The following is a 23,059-nucleotide window of genomic DNA, read 5'->3' as shown; positions in this document are numbered from 1 at the left end:
TATTAATTTAATGGTTTGAATTCTAATTTCACCATTGTTTGTCCCCAAAGTTCCTTTATTAGCTCTTGCATCAGTCAGATCTAACTTCCAATTCCCATTAATTATCATTCTATTACATTCATGAGCCCTGGAGAAACTCTGCAGTCCAATATTTATAATAACTTTCAAACAGAAATCAAACATTTCCATTTGATTCCAGACATTACCATATTTTGTTTGCTTGCTCTTTTTCTTTGATGACATCTTTGTTTCTTAAAAGTAACTCCAGGTCAGGTAACCTTAATAATTTAAGCTTAATTCAGACCAATGCTTATTAACTACACACACAACAGAATAGCAAAGTAAATTACATCATTTTTCATGTTCTTTCTTCAGGCGCCTTTTCAAATTACTGTAATAAAACCAAAAAAACTAAAGAAAAAGTTATTGAACATTCTTACAACAAAAGACTTAACACCAGCCTCTTAAACAAACTTTAAATAGACAGAATCTTTCCCATATCTCCTTTATTTATCTTTTCTCTTCCTTAAACCAATTTCCAATTCCTGATGTTTGTTACTTAAAAAGTCAGTAAGGCATGTCTTGAATTTAAACTGCAAAAAGGCAATAGTAGACTTTAAAGCAAAGTGTTTTAAAACTTCAAATTGGATTTCTGCCAGGCATCTTCAAGCCTTCAAGGCTGAAGCTTATCTCTTACAAAATTGTTCATTGCTTTTTCACAGTTGCAAAGCCAACTTTTAAAATAAGAATAAAAAAAGAATAAAACATTATATCAGCATCTTTAATTTAAAATGTAATTCAGTTTTTATATCCCCATTTCTGGGTGCACACTCATTGATCATATTCACGCTTTTTAATTCTAAACTACTTCGAAATTCCTGTAATGGGTTGTGAATTCAAAGTACCAAAAATCTGCATTAAATTCCCAGTCCCAAGCCCAAGGAACATATAGGTTCAACCAGTTCACAACCAAAACATGACTCCAGGTTCCCACGGTAATATAAACATGCAAAAATAGAACAAGTAACAGACTTATACTTTCAACATTAAAGCCAGACTACAAAGGGTTAATGACTGTTAGCTCTGCAGAACACAAGCTACACAGATAAGGACGTTAATTCATAGAAGCTTCCAAAGTTCATACAGACTCGAACAAAAGACACAGTAACTTGCTTTTGCTCACTTTAAAGTTCACTAAAATTTTCTTGTTTAAGTTGTCCCTCTTTCCTCAACCTGATATCTCTCACTTTCCTACTCCGGCTCTCGCCCTTTGAACACTTGTAACCTATCTATTGTAACCTGTCTCTTTTCCCGCATCCGCGACCCCGTGCACAAAGCTCTTTGGGGCACCTTCTAAGCATTCCCACCATGACCAGTCAGTCGGTCGGGGTGCCTAAACACAATTCACGAGGCTCTTCACCTGAGAGGTGTACCTGCTAAGCCTCCCACCTCCAGCCAGTCCGTTGGCTGTCAGCGATACTAGATACAACATTACCTCCTTACCCTTTTTTCTCATTCAGTCGCTCTGACCCTTTTCAAATGTTCATGATCCCTGAGGTCCCCAGGAATTCTCAGCAGTCAGTCAGATCTAATAAAACGTTGGGTGGTATTAAATAAAATGTACTCACCCTCTGGTGTCTGCTGTCCGCAGGGATCTCCTTTAGTCGGGACCGTCAGTGGATCCTGCCGACTATGGCAAGTTGTTGTGGAATGAAAGCCACTTCAGAGTCAGGAGTGCGTTGAACTCGGAAAGATCTTTATTTCCAGCATGTAGGGGCAGCCTTCAGCATGCCAAAGTCTCTCAAAAAAGTCATGGTTACAGCAGAGATATTTATACAATAACTTTATATGAAACTAATATAGCTGGTTACTCATAAATCCATATTTTGTTATCTTACTATGGCTTATGCACTTCTTTTCAACACTTTTTAATACTAGTTTTCTTTGCAATTTCGCCCTCCCTAATTCTATCTCTTACAACAGATAAACAGACCAAGGCCTCATGATGGAAAAGATTCAGGAAAAGAAAAACAATTTCAGCTGTGTGAACCTTAGTAACCCTATTAACCCTTCATTTTCCACATCATAAATATAAGTTGTTGTTGAACTGGTAATTGGCCATTGGCTCCAAGTAAGCTTTTTTTTACCTTTTTAGTGGGAGCCTCCAGTGGTCTCTTTAAGGTCTGCTGGTTAGGCCAAATGCACATCACATTTCCCATGCCAGTTGTGTTAAGGCAGCCTAATTTTGCAAAGGGTGCCTTAAAACAGGCTTTAATCCCCCTATAAGCATATGCAAAGGCCCTAACTTCTGTTTCCAATGCGGGCCCTGGACATCTCTTTTTCTACTTTTACCAATATGGTGGCCAACTCACTTCTGGCAGGTGTTACGGTCAAGTGAGGTCGACGGGCTTCCCTCTTTTCCATCTCCTTGTTTGACCACAACAGGTTTAATTCTTTCTTAAAGTGGATGTACTGGCCAATTCAGTAGGTGTTTGATTATTTACTTGCTATGATCATAACAATTCTGGGTACTGCCTGTGTGGAGTTTGCAAGTTCTCCCTGTGTCTGCGTGGGTTTCCTCCGGGTGCTCCGGTTTCCTCCCACAGCCAAAAGACTTGCAGGTTGATAGGTAAGTTGGCCATTATAAATTGCCCCTAGTATAGGTAGGTGGTAGGGGAATATAGGGACAGGTGAGGATGTGGTAGGAATATGGGATTAGTGTAGGATTAATATAAATGGGTGGTTAATGGTCGGCACAGACTCAGTGGGCCGAAGGGCCTGTTTCAGTGCTGTATCTCTTAAAAAAAAAGGACTAATCGGACAGGTTTTCTTGAGTTAACAAAGAAAGAGGTTAACTTTATTGTACCTAAACCGAACTAATAAATTAATAGGCTAGATAAAGATAAACTATTTCCACTGGTTGGAGATTCTGAAACTAGGACGCATAGTCTAAAAATTAGGACCAGACCATTCAGGAGAGATGTTAGGAAGCACTTCTTAACGCAAAGGGTGGTAGAGGTTTGGAACTCTCTCCTACAAACAGCAGTTGAAGCTAGAACAGTTGTTAATTTTAAATCTGAGATAGATAGATTTTTGTTAAGCAAAGATATTAAGGGATATGGGCCAAAGGCAGGTATATGGAGTTAGGCCGCAGATCTGCCATGATCTCATTGAATGGCGGGACAGGCTCGAGGGGGGCTGAATGGCCTACTCCTGTTCCTATCTTCCTATGTTCCTTTTTTCCTAACAAACAACGCGCCAACTTTCACTCTCACACACACACACTAGAGATTTACACACACACAAATACATTACAGAGTGGGGAAAGGTCGTTTGGTTGAATTAGAGTCCATAAAAAGGTATACAGTCTGTGGACTTGGGTGAGTCGGCTGGCTTCTAGCTGAATTCAGTGGTCCTGAAGCTTTTAGTTTGAAGAGGTAGATGACTGGTTCAGTGAGTCTTTTGGAGATAGCGTTGTGGATGATTTCTGATTGTAGCCGGAGTATGCAAAGATGGCCAGTCAACAAGCAGGATTTGAAAGCGTTCAAGCTGGAATGGAGAGAGAGACCACCGCCCCCCACCCCACCCCCCCCCCCCCCCCCGCCCCACCTTTAAGGTCTGCTCATGTCAGAGTCCAGTTGCTTCTCCTCTACTACAGAGAAAACACCAGCTTAAGACCACAGATGGGGTGGGCTTGTCACATGACAGTCACTCAATCATTCAAAACATAGCAGTTAGCAATATTTCTCTCTTGCAAAAAAGAATAAGCAGTTACTTTAAACTTCCTGGGTCTTGGTTCTTGCTAGAGAATTAGCAGACATTTTGTCTCTCTCCTCATAAGCATTGCAGTGTAGGATACAGTGTTGCAAATTAGGTAGCCAACATAAGCTGCTAGCAAAATCATCCTTTTAGCTGGTCTTTAAAAAATGTCTTTAAAAAAAATAAATTCACATCTCCAGTCAGTGGATTAAAGAAAGTTATCATTCAACAAAGCACATTGGCATAACACAGATAATGTGTGTACACGGCCCACGCACCATTGGATGCTTGGACGTGGTACCATTGAATTTCTAGACAAAATATCAAATGGCTTTATCTGTTAACATTGAATGGCAAAGTAAAACCATTAAGAATAGGGTAGCAACTTTATGAGCCATTGGAAAAATTCTGACCATCTTTATGTGTTTTACATGGAGCATTTTTTTAGATGAAACCATGCAGTCGATGTTAAAAAAAATACATTGCTGTAAACAAATGACACAAAAGCAAAATACTGCAGTTGCTGGAAATCTGAAATAAAAACAGAAAATGCTAGAAATACTCAGCATGTCAGGCAGCATCAGTGGAGAAAGAGAAACAGAATTAACTATTCAGGTTAACGTTTGATAAAAGGTCATTGACTTGAAACATTAATTCTGTTTCTGTCCACCGATGGTGCCTGACCTGCTGAGTGTTTCCAACATTTTCTGGTTTTATTACTGTAAACAACTGAGATGTACTGCAGTTTCATTGGCTGGGGAAGAGTTTGGAGTTCAGACTTTACTTATTGCATTCATTCAGTCTAGGGCAGCGTTCTTATACTCCCATTGCTTCAGATTAGAGAACATGAAAGGATGAGTTTTAATTAGAGACTATTCAATCCATTTTGCTTTGTTTTTGATTTATAAGAGATTTTAACCACAACAGAAACTCATTGGCAGAGGTTGATTAGGGTGTAATGGATGGAATGCAATGATTATATTCCATATCCTTTTAGTCCACAATATTCTATTTTAAAGAATAATGTAATTGGAAAAGGAAGTGGAGGAAAATGATCTGCTGAAAAATCCAATAACATGAGCATTATCATAATGTATGAATGAAATCCATATACCTTCAAAACAGAGAAATATGGAAATATATGCATAAACCAGATAATTTGAGGTGATTATTCTAAGAATCCCATGATCACAGTATAATGCTCCTTTTATTTTTCTTTTAAACATTTTTCAAACCAGTGCAAATGCAAATCTGAATTGAAAATGGATACAAATGTGCACAAACTGTTCTGCATGTTTAAAAATGTTTTATTTACACTATGCATTGAATGCACTTTGAACCACAGAAGTATTTTTTGAACCAGTGCTATTTTCTGAAAATTGTTAAATTAATTCTTGAATGGTGCTTCACAAATAATGATAAATTACTGTGCAGCATGCCATTTGCTAATTATATCCATGATTTACTACATTGTAAGTCTTAAATCATTCATTTCAATATTATATAGAATGCTGTAAAGTTTTAGTCTTTGAAATGATTTATGTTCAAACTCATTTATTTTTTTAACCATGTTTTCTCTTTCTTCACTATACTAAAGAAAATAGTTTCTTGTTCTTAGTAAAGACTGGAGTGGAACATTTGTGTGTAAAAACAAAAGCTTATTACTTTCTTTCAATTATTTAGGGGAAAAGCCGTATAAGTGTCCTCACTGCGACTATGCTGGAACCCAATCAGCATCCCTGAAGTATCATTTAGAACGCCACCATCGGGAGCGGCAGAATGGAACAAGTCCTCTTTTGGGACAGTCTCACACACAACAAGAGCATTCTGAAGAGCCAGCAAACAAAAGTCAGATGTTTATTAGGCCAGAAATACTGAGAGGAGTAACGAAAGGCATGCCAGGAACTGAGCTCAGGAGTGGCTTGGTTCCTCAGCAGTGGCCTGTGGGAGTGCTTTCTTCTGCAGAACGCCATGGACTTGGACCTGGTGTCACATCACAGCAGCAATCTGAAAATCTTAAAAGTTCTTCTGAAGTATGTAGTGAAGAAACTCCAAGTCTTTCTGATCTGAGCAGAGCTTTCCAGAGCCTGGCTGGAAATGGAGTCAATTTTCAAGGGTCTTTGCAAGCTTTTATTGACACTTTTGGACTGAGATCTTTGGAGAAAGAAAAAGAAATGATGGAAAGAGTCTATAATGAAACCACAAGTGTAAAACAGTCTAACTCAAAACCAACACCTGAGAAACACACAAAGAATGCAGGCTCTGAAGATTGTGAAGGAAGAGCTGAAGGTCAGCCATCTGAAGAAAAATCAGTTGCCAAATCTGGATCAGCAGCAGAAAAATCTCAATATGAACCTCTGGATTTGTCTGTGAGACCTCCGTCACATGATTCTGCCTCAATCCCTGGTGCAACCATTACCATTCAGGATAACATTACTTGGCATGGGTGTTTATTCTGTTCCTTCACAACTTCATCAATGGAATTAATGGTTCTTCACCTTCAAGCAAATCACCTTGGAAAATCAAAACGAAAAGAAAATCTTTTAGGAATTGCTGGAAATGGAAATGATCTTCAAGGAGAGCCTTCGTCTATTGCAAAAAAAACCTGTTTAACAGTTTCTCCTGTTGTTACTAAGAAAGATCTGATAGCTGCAAAATCACTTGAGAAGGCTGATTCCTCTGCTGATAAGATATCACAGCAAGATCAATCTAGTGATTCTTTGGGAGATCCCAAGAAATCTTTTGTTAATCCCATGGACTCTAGTCTGAGCTCTCTAGTGACAGACTTTTACAAACAATTCAACAAATATTCAAATGTCGGTGGTCCAGGAACACCTATTTTGAGTACAGCTCATGAATCTGAACAGAAATGTCCACCTGCAAATATGCTGAATCTTGTTTCACCAGGAGCTGCAAGCATGAGCCCTTCTGGTGAAGTAGGTAATCAACTATGCAGCGATGACACAGGGTCTGTAAATGGTCAAGATGTAGATGATCAAGATGCATTAGTGGACATGAGCCAACCGTTAACCTCTGATGAAGAAAGTTCTGATGAAGAAGATCCGATTCATAGTGCAGCTCTTTCACAAGGATCACAGAGTCTTCTGAGCTCCATGGGTAAACCTCAAGGTGGACCTTGGCACAATTTAAATCTTCTGCCATCTCACGATATTCCACCAGGGCTGGTCAAACAGGAGTACGTCCACGACCATCAGCTTCTGGACCAGCAGATGAACATGCTCTCAGTTCTGAGAGCTTACAGCACAGACAACATGGCAGCTTTCAATGGTATTGGAAATAGTTCAATCAGCAGCAGCAGCAGCACTAAGAGATCAGACATATCAGGTGGGTGTCAAATAAATCCAACTTTTAAAATACAATGAACACATTGCCCAGCAAAACCCGTTTGAGACATGGCTTCAAGGAATTTGAGCATAAAATTCACAATATTGTGGTACTCTATATATTGCTGATCTGTCGACTCCTCTGTTTTCTCAAGTTTTCATATCAAATTGAAGCCATTCTCTTTCAGATCAATAATTATAGATGTTCACAGTAGAAATTTAGTAGCTTATGAGGTGTTATTAGTTTCAAAAGAATGGGGTGGAGGCTTGATTATTAGGAGAGTTATCCATGGAAGTGAAGTAGACTTGGGACACACTTCATTTGACAGATAGCTACTAATACTGGTTAAGCATCAGCATTACATTCTACTGAACAACTAGGGAATTGTGTAGTAGTTTAGTTAAGGACTCTATAGCCTTTCAGTTGGTCTTTAGCTGTGATGCCTGTTTTGCCAGAATAGATCCAGCACTGGTAAATGCAATACATATAGCAGCACTAATCCAGCATTATCAGCAACCTAACCATACAATCCACTTATATATCTTTTATCTCCTGAATGCAATTCTATTTGCATAATGTACAAAGTCTACTGGCCTAGAAAAGAACTTGCAACAAATGGAAAAAATGTTCAGAGAGTAAATGTTACGGATTTTTTTTTCAAATGATTCATGTATACACTTGAGATCAAAGTACTTTTTAGACAGGTATCCATTTCTTGGGTGTTCCTTACCTACTGTACAACTCATAATTTTCAGGCAGAAAGTGTTCACTTTGCAGTGGTAAAGTCATTTAATGTTTAATTCATTCATGGGATGTGAGCATTGCTGGCAATGTCAGCATTTATTGCCCATCCCTAATTGCCCTTGAGAAGGTGCTGGTGAACCATCTACTGAACTGCAGCAGTCTGTGTGGTGAAGGTACTCCCACAGTGGTGTTAGGTAGGGAGTTCCAGGATTTTGGCACAGTGACAATGAAGGAATGACAATATATTTCCAAGTCAGGCTGGTGTGTGACTTAGAGGGGAACTTACACTTGCTGCCCTTGTCCTTCTAGGTAATAAAGGTCACGGGTTTGCAAGGTACTGTTGAAGAAATTTGAAATGTTTGGATCTTGATTACATAAAAACACTCACTGCATTTCAACGTAATTCATTGCATGTGAAACACTTTGAGAGATGTGATTAGGCACACTATGAATGCAAGCCTTTCTTATTTCTTTCATTCCTTATCATACTTCTGTCATATACATGCATACTTTGACTCTAATTTTGTGTACAGATTTAATTATATTTCAATAATTAGCCAATGACCAAAGTGCATCCTAAATTTTGGACAGTAGAGTTCAGTTGAGATTATCTTAACTGATTAATGAAGTGGTGATAATCTTATGCAGTTGACTACAAGGAAAGGAAGTGGTGCTCTCCAAACAGCCAATTGTTCCATAAGCAAATGGCAAAAATGGTTTCTTTCTTTCTCTTGGAAGATCTAATTGAATAGTAGTAATGAGCTTGATATGCACTGCCTTGCTAAACTCAAAATAGGCAGAACGATTGATGAACTTAATTCTTGTTCTTGTCTTTCAGCAGTCAAGCCAATCCTAAGTCTGTAAAGTCAGTTCCATATACAAAACATTTATTGCTCACAAGAGTTACTCTGCAAGAACCAAGATAGGATCAGTATAGTGTGCCCAGCATGTTTTTTTAGTGCTATTTAAATTTGTACTGATGTCAACTCATTCCCAAAACTTGCTTTTATTTTTTATAAAGTCATAAAGTATAGATTTCATCTAAGGTAGTTGTCAGCTACAATTGAAAGTATTACTACGGTGTCACTGAAAGTACTGTAGTTAAAGCACTTACCTCCCAATGAAGCAGTCATAAGTTGGAATGACCTGCTTTGCTGTCACATTAATCCATCAAATCATATGAATGATGATTTTTTTTGTTATCAGATTATTGTATGAGTATATACCTCATGATAATAGAGCATTTGGGGCTGGAGAAGAGAAAAGAAAAACCCTCTCTGTCTCATTCTAGAAGTGTACTTATTGTTTGCCAACGGCCAAGATGGCTAATGTTGCCAACTTTTGCCAAGCTCAAAACCAGATGGAGTGGGGCCATGGCTTGAGTTCTGACATTCATTTTGATGCTGATTGGAAAGCATACTAACCTTAATAATTAATGTTTCCATATCATGAGACACTGACATAAATAGAGAAAAAGGCCTGTTACTTTTAAAAAAAAGTCTTTTGAACTCTGCTTTACATCTGAGAAATTCAAATTTGGCTTGAACAAATACTGGACTGGCTAACTTAAAAACAGACAAGTGGAAACTCTAAAAATAGTCATGCACTGGAAGTAGCTGAAAGAAGATGCATGAAGATAGAAGCATGTGGAAAAGGGACAGATGAAAAGAGAAGGTGCATCTCACTATGTAATTTGTACATATGCATTAACTGCATGTAAGAAACATACCCAAGAAGGGGTGATGGACATAATGTACAGTGTGACACTCAAACATTTTGAATCGTCTGAGTTCTGTGATTGTGTTACAGCCTTTTATCTGCAGCTTGATATAATTTATAAATACATATATCATTTTATTTGGTATATATTTTAAAGACATGCCCACGAACTGCGTAAAATTGTTAGTGTGGGGATTTGGGGTAAATGCACAATAATTTATAATAAGGCAAATAACATGAATGATTAAGGAATTGAGATGAAAGTACATAAGATGATAGTGCCATATAACAAAGTGTTACAATTTTTTTAATATTATGATACTGACTGAACCCTTGTAGGTTTCCTGGTATCCAATAACCTCAGGTGTAAAATAGATTGTTTATGATTTCCATGCTGATAAGGAATCCACATAAAGCAAAATACTGCTGACACTGGAAGTCTGAAATAAAAACTGAAAATGCTGGAAATACTCAGTAGGTCAGGCAGCATCTATGGAGAGAGAAACAGAGTTAATGTTTCAGGTCGATGACCTTTCATCAGATTGATAGTAACAGTCATTACAAGACAAAATTTAAGAGTAAGAAGGGAAGTCAAACAGAGTTTCTTTCCATAGAGTAATGGAGTAATTTGTGGAATTTACCAGAGGATGTGATTGGGCTTGAAGGCAACTTATATGTTTTTCTGAGAGAGAAGAAATTGAGGAAAATGGTGAAAAGGCAGGCTGAGATCAATCAAAAAGAGACAGGCATTGTGAACCAATCCTGTTTTCCTACTCCTAAAAAAAATCTTACATTTTTGATAAAATTGAGCTAATTGTAATAGACTGATTCCAGTGCAGAGTCAAGAGCTCAATTTACAGGATTGGTACAAGTCAGTGTGCCTGATTTGCAGGGTTCACAATTTTCTGGTCATTCATTTTAATGACGAGAAAATTTGGAACAATAGAGTTGGATGCTCCCATCGCTGCACATGACTCTCTGGCCTATGCTCCCACAAACAAGATAACACATTGGAAGCAGAGCCTTTAAAAACTTACCGATAACTTGCATTTTACATTCAGTCTTTAATCTGTTGTACCCTAGTTTCTTGTATTGTAAACCTTTCTTGTGGCTCCTGCATTAATGTAAGTAAAGCTCTTCATAATCTATTGCTCATCTTACAGTAATATGTACTTTACATGGCTTCCAAGGAACTAATGATAGCCAGAGTGTCCAGTAATAAAAAGTGAATTTGGTTTTGGTCCTTGTACTAAAGCAATTAAATTAGTGCAGTTGAATATGTCGGTTGGGAAAACGTGTAGTTGAAAGTCCCAAATTTTCCAGACATCTTCAATAATCTATAATGCTTTTATATTAGCTTTAATGTACATATAGACAAACATTTCTTGTATAGTTAGACAATTATTGAAATTATAGCTCAGGAGTCAGGCGAGCAATTGGACTTCCAAGCACATTGAAGCAAGAGTTGTGAGAATATTTCTGCTCATAATCTTGATGGATTTGTGTTAGGTAGGGGTATCCCGGGATTATGGAATAAAGGCAAGTAAATGGAGTTGAGGTACAGATAAGCCATAATCCAATTGAATGGCAGAAAAGCTCAAGGGGTGGAATGGCCTACATCTGTTCCAATATTCCTATTTTTCTATTGTCCCTGTGGTTCTCCCTGAGGTGAAACTGCATTTAACAAATGAGAGGGGGGTACGTCAGAGGTGAATCTGGGATTTAATTTGAGGAGAGATGGAAACATAATCCATACCAGAAAAAAACAAGGGAGATGCATCTTTCTCCCCCTTCCCCTCCCTCGTTGCATCGTCTCACACAGCATGGATTCATATCGGAGTGTAAAGCTCGAAGCTGATGGATAGCCATGTTTTAAATAACTGCAGGAAGTTTGCTGCATGATCTGGTGCACTTTCAAATGTATTTTTTTACTTTTTTTAATGTTATGAGGAAAGCACTGTTCCCACCAGTACTCATAATGCTATTAGTTAGTCATCAGGGGAGTGAAGCTCCAAGCAAGAATACAAGTATGAATGTGCAGTAGACCTTCATTGCTGATCTTCTTACAATTTACAGTTTGAATTGCAACTATCAATATAATCTGGTTCTATTGTTTTTACATCACACTATACCATTGCCAATCTAATACCATTCTAAGACAGTGTGTTAAATTTAACAGGAGTACCTTGAATGCTAAGATAGTGATGCAGTAAATGTAACCATTTTTTGGAGTATATCATAATATGAATTAAAGGTAGTTTGCATTTTATTTATGAAACATCTATGAATTGCAGGCGAAAAGTGGCAGTGAGCTCATATTGACAGCTAGTCTTTATTATCACGAACACATGATCACTAGTCTATTTTGATTAATATTGCAATGACAGCAAAGGTTTAGAACATGCAGTGTCCTTTCTTGCTTCAGCCATTTTGTTATTCAAAAATGTGTGTACATTTTAAATACAGAGGCTACAGGTAGTGCAATACAATCCTTACTCCTATTTGATATTATTCTTTCCAAATCAGAATTTACATTACATCTATAAAACATACATTAATTGTATCAATTCTGTTATTGTGAAGGTAGTTGTAAATATGTCACATTCAGATCTTTAATTCTAACATCCTGTAATGGGGCTAAAGGAATCCAGCAGGCAAGTCTTCATTTCTACTTTTGGCTTTCCATTAATTATTTCATTATGGATAGTGCCTATAGCACCTTAATCCTTGATTGGTAGACTAGTTTGTTACTGTCAAGTGAGGAGAGGTTGAAGCTTTCCCTCTTTTCCCTCTCCTTGTTTGACCACAACAGGTTTAATTCTTTCTTAAAGTGGATGGACTGGAAAGTTCAGTAGGTATTTGATTAGTTACTTGCTATGATCATAACAAGAACTAATCAGACAGGTTTTCTTGAGTTAACAAAGAAAGAGGTTAACTTTATTGAACTTAAACTGAACTAATAAAAATAACAAACAACGAACTTTCATTCACGTACACACTCTAGAGGTTTACACACACTCAAGTAGGTTACAGTATGGGGAAAGGTAGATTGGTTGAGTTAGAGTCCATAAAAAAGGTATACAGTCTGTGGAGTTTGGTGATTCGGCTGGCTTCGAGATGAATTCAGTGGTCCTGAGACTTTTAGTTTAAAGAGGTAGATGACTGGTTCAGTGAGTCTCTTGGAGACGGCGATGCGTATGATTTCCTCCAACGGGGTTTCTGGTTGTAGACAGAGGTATGCAAAGGTGGTCAGTCAACAAGCAGTTGCTTCTCCTCTGCTGCAGAGAAAACACCAGCTTAAAACCACAGATGAGGAGGGGCTTGTCACATGACAGTCACTCAAGTCATTCTAACATAGCAGTTAGCACTATTTCCATGTTTTCTGAGAGAACAGGCCATTCATTTAAACTTTCTGGGTCTTGGTTCTTGATAGGAAATGCAGACATTTTATTTCCCTCCTCACAGTCCTTTGCAACGAAGGATACAGTGTTGCAAACTAGGTGATCATCTTAAGCTTGAAAGGATGACTTTTCTGGCAGCTTATGTTTTAAAAATGTCTTTTAAAAAAAAATATAAATTCAGATGTCCAGCCAGTGGACCAAAGAAAATTAGCATTCAACAAAAAAATTGGCGTAACAAAGTGATGATATAAATGGCCTCATACATGAAATTCATTAATATAATCATGTTATTTGATTCTGATTCTCCTTAACTACACTGGTTTGTTACAGTGAGGCTATTGATGGAATAGGTCAAATGTGTGCAGAACCAAAGAATAGCAGTCGGGACACAAACTTATTATGGGTTATGTTTTCATTTCTTATATATTTGCTGCTGATAATGAGGTAGTGTTTAAAATTCAGAGGAAGCATTGCTTGAAGTCAATTCCAGTTGTGTCATGGAGACTAAAATATAATATTTGGCTATTGCACTGGAAAGTGACTGACATAGCTATAGTGTTTCGGAATGCACCTCTGATGCTCAAGGTCCAAACAAGCTGCTTCATAAATTAAATAACTGTTTGAGGCTTTGATGTTGAGAATGTAAACACCAGTAACTGCGTTGGGTTTTCTGTCTGGTCTTGTTTACTTTCACTGATGACTCTTTCTTCTGCTATGGCTGCTAACTAAATTTTTTCACAATATATGCATGCCTAGGTTTGGGGAAGACACAAGGCAAACACACTGAGTTTCCATGCAAGGAATGTGGTAAAGTCTTTAACCAGCCCAGCCACCTTAGGACCCATATGAGGTCACATACAGGTAAGAGCTGCAGCATTAAAATGATTTGCCAAAAATGCTCAGGCAATAGGGTGCACTGAAAAACTCTGTTTTAAACTACACAGAAACCAAGGAAATGCACATTTCATAATACAGTGCCCCTTAAACTCCCTAACTTGAATTTCCCTTCTATAACATTAGTTGAAGTCTACTTCTAAGCTTTACAGTTTCTAAATAGTTCATTCCACCTTTGTGAAAATGTTTTGTACAAATCAGTAAACCTTGAATTTACTTTATTAATGTTAAAGAAATACCTATCATGTTGATTTATAAATTGCTATTTATCTATATTTTTCCTCCGTAAAAAAGGAAGTTTTAATATTTAACATTTAATCACCCAGTTAATCCTGATGTGATCAATTAATCCTGATTTGATCATTTTAATCTTGACTAGATTTTAAGTGAGAATTGACCTTATTAAGAACTGAACACTAAACCTAATGACTAATACGCTTTGCCAAGATCCAGTTCAGACATCACAAAATTCATATTAAAACTAAAATGTATTTAATATATGCAAGCAAAGTAGATCATAAAATGACACATGTAATGAAATTCGGTGCTTTGTCATTAAACGCCTGCATTGCATACTTCCAAAAAACTAGGTTTATTACAAATGCTCAACTGAATATATTTAATTAAGATTGAAATGGAGAACAATATTAACTTACCTGCTTAAATCACCCCAATAAATTCTATATGTTTGAAAAAGATGGCCGCTGCAGCTTGCCTTAGTTTGTTTGAGTCCCATGTTCTCTGTTTTGGCCGCAGTGTCTTCAAATATCTTTCTGTAATGTAGCTTTTGCTGTTATTCATTCTTTCCTCATAGTAGATGAGTTAACTAGACTTCTACCGCTAGTGATGAATGCTTAGGGAAGTTGGTTATCAGAAAATATATTTGCGTGTTGCAGTACAGGATCAAGGCTGAATTTTACTGGGCTGCCGATGCTGGGCTTCATCGCAGGGTGGGTGGAGGGGGGTGGGGGGGTGGTCTGAAGATTGTTCCAGCAGTGGCCCGCCATGGAGCTCGAAGGTGGGAGGTCCTGGCCCGATCCTCCCAGCGGCGAAGAGGCTCCATGGCAGTCCCCCGCCACTGGGCAATGGGACCTGAATTTCAATATGTAAATTAATAAAATGAATAAATTTAAATACACTCACCTCCAATTTTCCGGGTCTGCCACGATCTTCAGTGTGGTGGCTGGCAGTCCCGGACCTTCACTTCCCCATCTGGGGAAAGCTGGTGTGACACTGGTGGGGGGTGGGGGGAATTAAAATTTTAAGTGCGGGGGTGGGGTCAAATAAACGTAATGAGTGTAGGGGATGGCAGGAAGGAGTGGACTTTAAACTTTGTGCAGTTTGCGGGGGTGGGGTGGAGAAGGTCAGATTTGAAAGGTTAGGTGTTTTTTGGGGGAAAGGGCAAATATCTAATGTAATTTTGGGGGAAAGGGGCATTAGGATTTTATTTGATACATTTTGGGAGGGTGTATCTTTGAAAATTTTAATTTTTCAGCAGGGCTGGCTACCCTTTAAAAAAGGCACCAGTGCCTGCCATTGCCAGCGTCGGACAGCCTGCCCCCTCCATGTGATTGTGGTGGGCCGCCCTGGCTACTTAAATGAGCTGCCACGCAGGAGATCGTGGCTCTGTGCAGGCTATCATTTTTTTGTCCGCCGCTGTAATTCAGCACTCAGTCTAGGGCTTCAGAGCAGTGTGGGTAAAATCTATCCATCGTGCAGAGCTATGCTTCTGTTGAGACAATTACTATAACACATCAATATCTTCATTGGTGTGAGATTTGGGCCATAGACCGCTTCATTCACCACCCCACCATCACTCCCACCCCCCTCCCTCCACTTGATGCACATTAGTGATAGCACTTGTGATCAAACAGTGTAAGGATGATAGTTGGTATCAGTGCTGTCAATTTTTATAGTACAGTGTCTCTGCAAACTTCCTGCTTTGTCAAAAATACCAGATTTAGCACCTAACTCATGCAAACGTTTGAAAAAATTTATTTTAAGTTGCAACACCAGTACATGCAATGGTTCTCATGCTGAAGGAAAACAGGAACTTTAAAGTTTCTCAGTGCTGATTAAAAAGTATGCATGGGCTTCAGCTTGGAGATTCAACGATGATAGTATAGTTCAGGGAAGTACAGTAGATGTAAATACAATCACTTTAAAATCATAAACTGTCATACCTAAATTATATTTTCTAAATATAGATTGTAATGCATTGTAATATAATGTAATACTATGATACAGTCTTAGAAGATATGTTTTGAGAGCCCAATGAACCACTGGCAAGAGCAGAATATCCAAGAATTAAGGAATACTGTGAATGTTTGCATGTTTTTTGCAAGAATTTCAAATGGAAATAACTTGCATTTCCTTACAAAGTGACAAAAGCTGGGCTTTCAGTGGTTTACATCTGTTCCATTTACGTGCACACAGAAAACTGAATGGAAAAATAAAGGTACGGACATCCTGGAAGGTGGAACTCTCTCACAAGAATGGAGAAAGTCTGGCAGGCAACTGGGTCTAATTTACTGAGGAAAGCCCTGGATAATCATAGAGCTGTGTGTCGGTTATTGAGTAAACCATAACTTGCTTTAAGGATACACAGTGATCCAGTTCAATGAAATACGACATTGCACAAGCAGACAATTGACTAGATGGTCATGAATTAAAGACTCTTCTTTGTTAACTTAATTTTACTGCATCACTGCAATCCTTACTATTATTCAAATTGATTCAAATTATTTCTGTATTACTTTCTGAATCACTTGTCATTGTTCATTTGGAGTTGAGAAGGTAATTTAGATGGTGCTGCCCCTTTTAAGATCAAGTGTTTTACACTGAAGTCTCTCAAAGTGCTCAAATCCCTGTATTTTTGTTCTGGGATTGTGAGGATATGGCAAGTATTGGCAAGGATGCAACAGTAGAAAAAAAACTCCTGCCTCATAGTAATAAATAGAACATTCAGATTTGTTGTTTAACAGGCTCTTTTGGGCAATTAGTATAATTTAAAACACATGATGGCTGAGGGAAGCCGCAGATATACATGTTCTGTAACATTGGTGTAATGAAATTGGTTTAAATTACCAAAGGATCCAAAAGAGACAAAGCAATTTGTTGTGGTTTATCATTGCCAGTAACCGAGATTTATTTGTAACTTCCAAAATACTGCACCATATTCTCTTTTGTAGTCAACATGAGGAACATTTCTCTTGCAGAACTATAATACTGGCCCGTTATTACTGTGAGATATATTATAGATGTATATCCGTCTATTGCTAGCTAAAATGCCATATATTGTCTCTATGTGAGTAAGCAGGTAGGATATGGTGTGTTTTGCTTCTATCTGAAGTGGTCTTCATCAACAAGGCCAAACGTTATTTCACTAAAAATTATTCAAGTTCCAATGATAAGAACAAATGCATCGCCTTGGCTGGTGCACATCTGTTAGATGTTATCAGAATTACAACTTTACCATGAGCCTGCAGCCGGAATTTAACCTTGCCAAATTGGGCATCCTCGGAGGTGGCCAAAGCAAAAGATGGCAGATGATGACGTTGGAGCAGATCCCTGACGTCATCACGCCGAATCACTATTTTACGCTCGGACAGCAGGCGAGATGGGGATGCCGCTCGCCATCCGATTTAAGGCAATTAAGGGCCAATTAATGTGATTAAAAAGGTAATTGACAGCCATTTTATGTTGCCCGTTCAATTTTACGTTCTGTGCACAGGTCAAACTGGGGGGGAAGGTCACAGACTCGGCATCTTTAAAAGAGTGGCAACCGCTGTGTCAGTGAAGGAGTTGGAGGTACTTGAATTTTCTGTTCTGTATGTTGTATTTATCAGTTAATTCCAAGGTCTGGGCTGATATTGCTGGCTCACCAGGGCTCATCTGAGTCAGTAAAACTTCTTGTCAGGCCACAGCATCAGTGATTTATTCTGGGTAGGGGAAGGGGGTTGCGAGTGCCTGTCCTTGCAGCAGGCAGCAAATAGCTGTCCCCAATACATCTTTGGGACACTGCTGCCATAGGCATTGTCCACTCTGGAGGAGGGTCCTCTAGCGAGGAGGAGAACTGCACAAGGAGGGACAGGGGGACAAGTAGCCAGGGAAATCAGAGACCTGTTGGCCAACTGCAGCCTGGTTATGGGGGAGGGGCAGAAGGCCACAGAGTGCGCCGGGAGCAAACACCTGTGAGGAGACGAGTCTACCCAGTAGGCAGGGTGTACTGGCAGTCGCTGATATTTCTGCAGATGTCAGAGTGCCAGTGCCATAGAAGACTGCACCTGTCCTGTGAGACTGTCACATCTCTGTGTGAGATGATGGCAGCGGATGTCATCTCCAACTGCATGGGTGGCCATCCAAAGCCGGTGGCTCTAAAAGCCACAGTTTGAACCTCGATGCAGCAGGCTTATTCCAGGCTTCCACAGGAGACATGTGCGGAATCTCACAGTCATCAGCGTAGCACTGCATAAGGGTGGCAACTGATGGCATATTCAGGCATGCCAACCAGTTCATCAAGTTCAAGACTGATTCCGCCGGTCAGGCCGAGAGAGCCAGAGGCTTCAGTACTATCACTGAGTTCCCCGTGGTCCAAGGCACGATTGACTGTACCATGTGGCCATCAGAGCTCCTGCATGTCTGTCAGGGGCCTTCATTAATCAAAAGGGGTTTCATTTGATGAATGTGCAACTTGTCTGTTTTCACCGTAAGAGTATATTGCAGATGTCTGCTCATTATCCAGGAAGCAGTCGCGACGCATTTATTAAAATAAAAGCAAAATACTGCAGATGCTGGAAATCTGAAATAAAAACAAGAAATGCTGGAAATACTCAGCAGGTCTGGCAGCATCTGTGGAGAGAGAAGCAGAGTTAACGTTTCAGGTCAGTGACCCTTCATCAGAACACCGCATTCATTCTCTGGAACTCCCAGGCGCCAACGCTTTTCAGCCCCCCTGAGTCCCTGCAAGGATGGATACTTGGCAATAGGGGTTACCCGCTGAAGACATGGCTGATGATACCTGCGATGAACCCACGGAATGAAGCAGAGGAATGGTACAATGCGAGCCATGCGACCACCAGAGTCACCATTGAACAGACTATAAGTCTTCTGAAGATGAGATTTAGGTGCCAGGATCGCTCAGGTAGTGCCGTTCAGTATTCGCCAGCAAGGGTATCTCACCTTATTGTTGTCTGCTGCGCCTTACATAACCTGGCGCTGCAGAGGGGGAAGGCCCTGGATGCCGAGGAAATTGTTCATCATGAGGTGTCCTCAGACAAGGGATGCAGCCACCTGAACATCCGGGGGAAGCAGCTAGAGGTTTGCAGGAGTTGGATGCAAGGGAGGCTCAGGAGGCTCTAATACTCAGACGTTTCTCCTGTACTGAGGTTCATGACCCATGCAGTCTGCCAGGGACTGACATGTCAATCTAACTTTCGGCATTCACATCTGCTGGAACCCCAAAAGCACTCACCTGCAAGTGCTAAGCGCAGCTGTTGCGGTCCACCTTTCCCTCTAACACACCATGGCACAATGGTGCACCTCGCCCAAGTCTCCAACTCATACAGAAGAAAATGTTCGCCTCATAAATCATCAGTCACTTGAGGCATAAATAAGCCAAATGAGAAATTTAGTAAAGTTTGTGGAAAGTTGCACATAAATGAATATGATTCCAAATCGCACCAGTGAACTCGAAGTGCAGTTACTGTGATTTCAAAATGTTTGAGTGCTCACGCGTGTCGACAACTCCTCTCCACCAGCTATGGCAGAGGGAGGTGGCTGATCAGGATGCCCCGTGGTTTGGGATGACCTTGGCAAGCGTCCTCTCGCTACCCGAGGCCGTGAGGGCCCCGGCATGTTGAGGTGACACTGCGCAGTCTCAGGACCAACCTCTGTCATCCTGGGATTCTGAGGTGCTAGTGTCACTGGCAGAGGGGACAAGGAGCCGCTGTACGTAGCAGGAGCGCCCTGAGAGGAGCCCCCAGACGCATACTGGTGTTGTTCCTGTGCCCTCAATGAGGTTCATTTGGGCCTCCTTGCTTACCTGAGAGGGGTGAGCACCTGGAGGAGACCCCAGGTGCCTCGTCCCTCTCTCACATTGCCACTGCTGCATTGAGCTGACTGACTCTGCGAGGGTTTGCAGGTCTGTGCATATCTTGGAGGCCTCTTGGAGCCGACTCTCCACTGCAGTCGTCAATCTGTCAATGGAGGAAGCCACTCGGTCAGACGACCAGGGCTGTGCAGAACTCATGGCCTGGATGGAATCCTCCAAAGTCCGAGCCAGAGCATGCATTATCTCTTGTAGCTCCGTCAGATCTTCACGCACCTCACGCTGCACTTGCAGCATCTCCCGCCAAATGGATGCCGTCAGAGGCTCGTCATCAGCACGGGGCTCAGCACTGGCCTGGCCTCCTACAGTCCTCTAAGTGTCAGAGGCATCAGATAATACTGCCTCTGGCAGCTGGTCCAGCACTTGTGCGGTGCTAGCACCAGGTTGTGATCACAAATCTGACGACGCAACCAGCCCAACCGAGGTGACTGTATCTGAGCTGGTGCTTGGTACGGGGAAAGGATGTGACGCTGCACCCTCTGAGGTCCACTCCTCCTCCTCAGAGGGTGGATGGATGTGCCCCGGATAGGTCACCTGGCAGCAGCTGAGATTCACCTGCAGCAGAAAACGGAATAATCAGGTGTGAGTTACACTCCGGACTGAAGGACATGTCATAGACTGCAGTGTGGCCACATGTCGGTGAGTTTGAACTCACGAGCAACCTTCATTGCTTGAGCCACCCCATCCCACCCCATCCCACCCCACCCCACCCCACCACGCCACATCACCCGTGCCCGTACTCTGGGAAACTCATCCTCCTAGCCAGGTGCTCTGGCCTCACCATCAGCAACTGACCAGCCTCCGCCGTCTATAGCAAGTAGCAATACCTCCTCCTCCACTTAGTGAGAGTGACAAGGATGGCACCCTGTCACTGGTCTGTGCCCTCTCTCTGGCATTCTGGGCCCTCTTCTCCTGTGGAGACACATGACAATCATTTCATTTACTTGACTTGAAGGAGCACCTGCTCATCCCTCTTGCTGCATGCTGCCTTTGGGACCATTGCTATTCAGGTGTAAGATTGGAACACTTCTGGTTCCTTGTGCGGGTCAGATATGCCCATGACAGGGCTGCAGCCATTCATTCCAGATGGATGGCTTCCACTTTGCAGCATTAACACCTGGATACCCACCTATCTGAGTACAAAGCAACGAGGACTGAGACATGCCCCTTACCCTGGCAGAGTGGAGAAGGTCGTTGACCTGCTTGCGGCATTGGAGCCATGTCCTCCTCACAACCCCGCGGCTGCTGACCTCCTCCGCAACCTCCATCCAGGCCTTCATCGTAATATGGGGAGGCCTCTTCCTTCTGTCTGGTGGGAAGAGGACATCCTGCCTTTCCTCAGCCGCCTGGAGGAAGACCTACAGGGAGTCTTCTGAGAAGCTTGGGGCCACCCAGTTGGTTCTCTCTGCCATTGCTGCAAGTGGGTTCTGGTCCTCCAAGGTCTCAGGTTGCTTTCTGACAAATTCCAGTGGGTCACCCCTTTCAGTCAGAGGACTGCTCCTGTTCCCCCTCAGCCTGCTGTATGTGTCAGCGATGCCAATCTTGCTCCTCCCACCATCCTCTGAGAAGCAAGCAGCGTTCTCAGAGCCACCAAAGGTGTTGACAGCCCTTGAAAATGGCTGTCAGCACCTTCTTCCAGCTCTTGTCCCGCCCCCTCTGACACTGACCGTCCTGCCAGCACACGCCTTTTCCATTTGAAAGTCTGCCGGTGAGACGCTAATTGGTTACCTAGCGCTCGATCGCGGCGGCAAATGAGCGCGGAGCAAGAGCGTTGTCGGCACACGCTTCCACATCCTGGATTGTGGCCCCACCGGGTCACGCAAAATTCCGGCCTACTGGTTATCCAAAAAGTTTTGATTCAGATGCTTAACCAAGAAACGTGCAAAAAAATAAAGTCAAGTCCATCAGCACCTGGAAAGAGAAAAGACAGATTAACATTTTGGGTGTAAATTCTTCTTTAGAACTTTCATTGACAAACTTGCTGTGAATTCCTAGCAGTTTTTGTTTCTATTTCAGATTTGGAGCATTTGCAGTTTTTTATGTAATACAGATACAATCTAGATTTTCTTGTGCTGTTACTGACTCAAGAGCAGCATTATGTGAAAGCTGGTAATAAAGGCATCAATACTGCATTTGGGCAGGCAGACAATATGGATTGATAACTGAATTCACTTTGAAACTCAAAAGTATTTTGTTGTCAATAGCTAACTTCAAAACTAGATGCAGATGCAAATCATAGAGTAAAATGTAACATTTTGACTGCTGGTTCTTTGAGCAATACAACACAGGACTAGTTCTTTTGAACAAAGGGATGTTCAGTAAGACTAAACACATGGATAACAAAAAATAAGCACATGGCGAAACTTGTATTTCTATTATTAAATCCATCAAACAGCATTTAGCATCTCACATCATAATTCACTCATTTATATCCCAACTGCTAATATAATATGATTTTGGTTCTTTGTAATAAAGGCATCTATGTAATTACAAACATTTTACTAAAGTGCATTATGTGAGTTGTATTTGAAACCATATCTGTGCTTGAGACCATTGTTGTAGTTCCCTTTCCCCCAAAATGAGGTTGATCCATCAGATCTGGCTTGGAGAACAAACAAACAAGCCATGGATTCCTTCAGAGCAGCCAATGATTCTGCTGCTTTGTCATGAACAGGAAAATGCCTACTGGACTAAGATATGACTATCTGCTTTTCAGAAAGTGGACTGTCCCATATTCCAAGCAATGCAAAATCTCTCTCATTTTAGCACATATACATACACTCATTGAAGGTGATTTTAACTTAACCTGCCTGGCGGCAATCTGCTGGAATCAGATTGCCCGCCCATTTTACATCTTGCTTAATTTTACATCTTGTTCAATTTTACTTTCCATTGACTTCAACAGACAGTAAAATTGGATTTGGTGTGAAGAAGGCAGGGATCCAATCTTCCCCTGTCAACATTCCGAAGGGATTGTTCCCTCCGCGACACCCTCGTCCACTCCTCCATTACCCCCACCGCCTCACCCTCTTCCCACGGCACCTTACCCTGCAATCGCAGGAGGTGTAATACCTGCCCATTTACCTCC

The 23,059-nt window shown here is 41.0% G+C and overlaps 1 protein-coding gene across 15 annotated transcripts in view; it reads left to right on the top strand.

The window, feature by feature from the left end:
* The window catches only part of znf536 (zinc finger protein 536), a 599,157-nt gene that overhangs the window by 472,865 nt on the left and 103,233 nt on the right, over positions 1-23,059 (top strand). For 7 of the 15 annotated variants that reach the window (XM_068049335.1, XM_068049339.1, XM_068049334.1 and 4 more), the window contains 3 exons: positions 5,443-7,104; positions 13,725-13,829; positions 17,596-17,672. In XM_068049335.1, coding sequence (XP_067905436.1) covers positions 5,443-7,104; positions 13,725-13,829; positions 17,596-17,672 — 1,844 coding nt within the window. Of the gene's footprint in view, positions 1-5,442; positions 7,105-8,686; positions 9,933-13,724; positions 13,830-16,298; positions 16,555-17,595; positions 17,673-23,059 lie in introns of those variants that run through there. The other 8 variants (XM_068049342.1, XM_068049341.1, XM_068049340.1 and 5 more) reach the window with 6 other exon arrangements.

This window comes from Heterodontus francisci, chromosome 17 (assembly GCF_036365525.1).
Source record: "Heterodontus francisci isolate sHetFra1 chromosome 17, sHetFra1.hap1, whole genome shotgun sequence".
Taxonomy (NCBI): Eukaryota; Metazoa; Chordata; class Chondrichthyes; order Heterodontiformes; family Heterodontidae; genus Heterodontus; species Heterodontus francisci.
The sequence above is the reverse complement of the archived record's forward strand: the minus strand, read 5'-3'. Positions and strand labels throughout refer to the sequence as shown.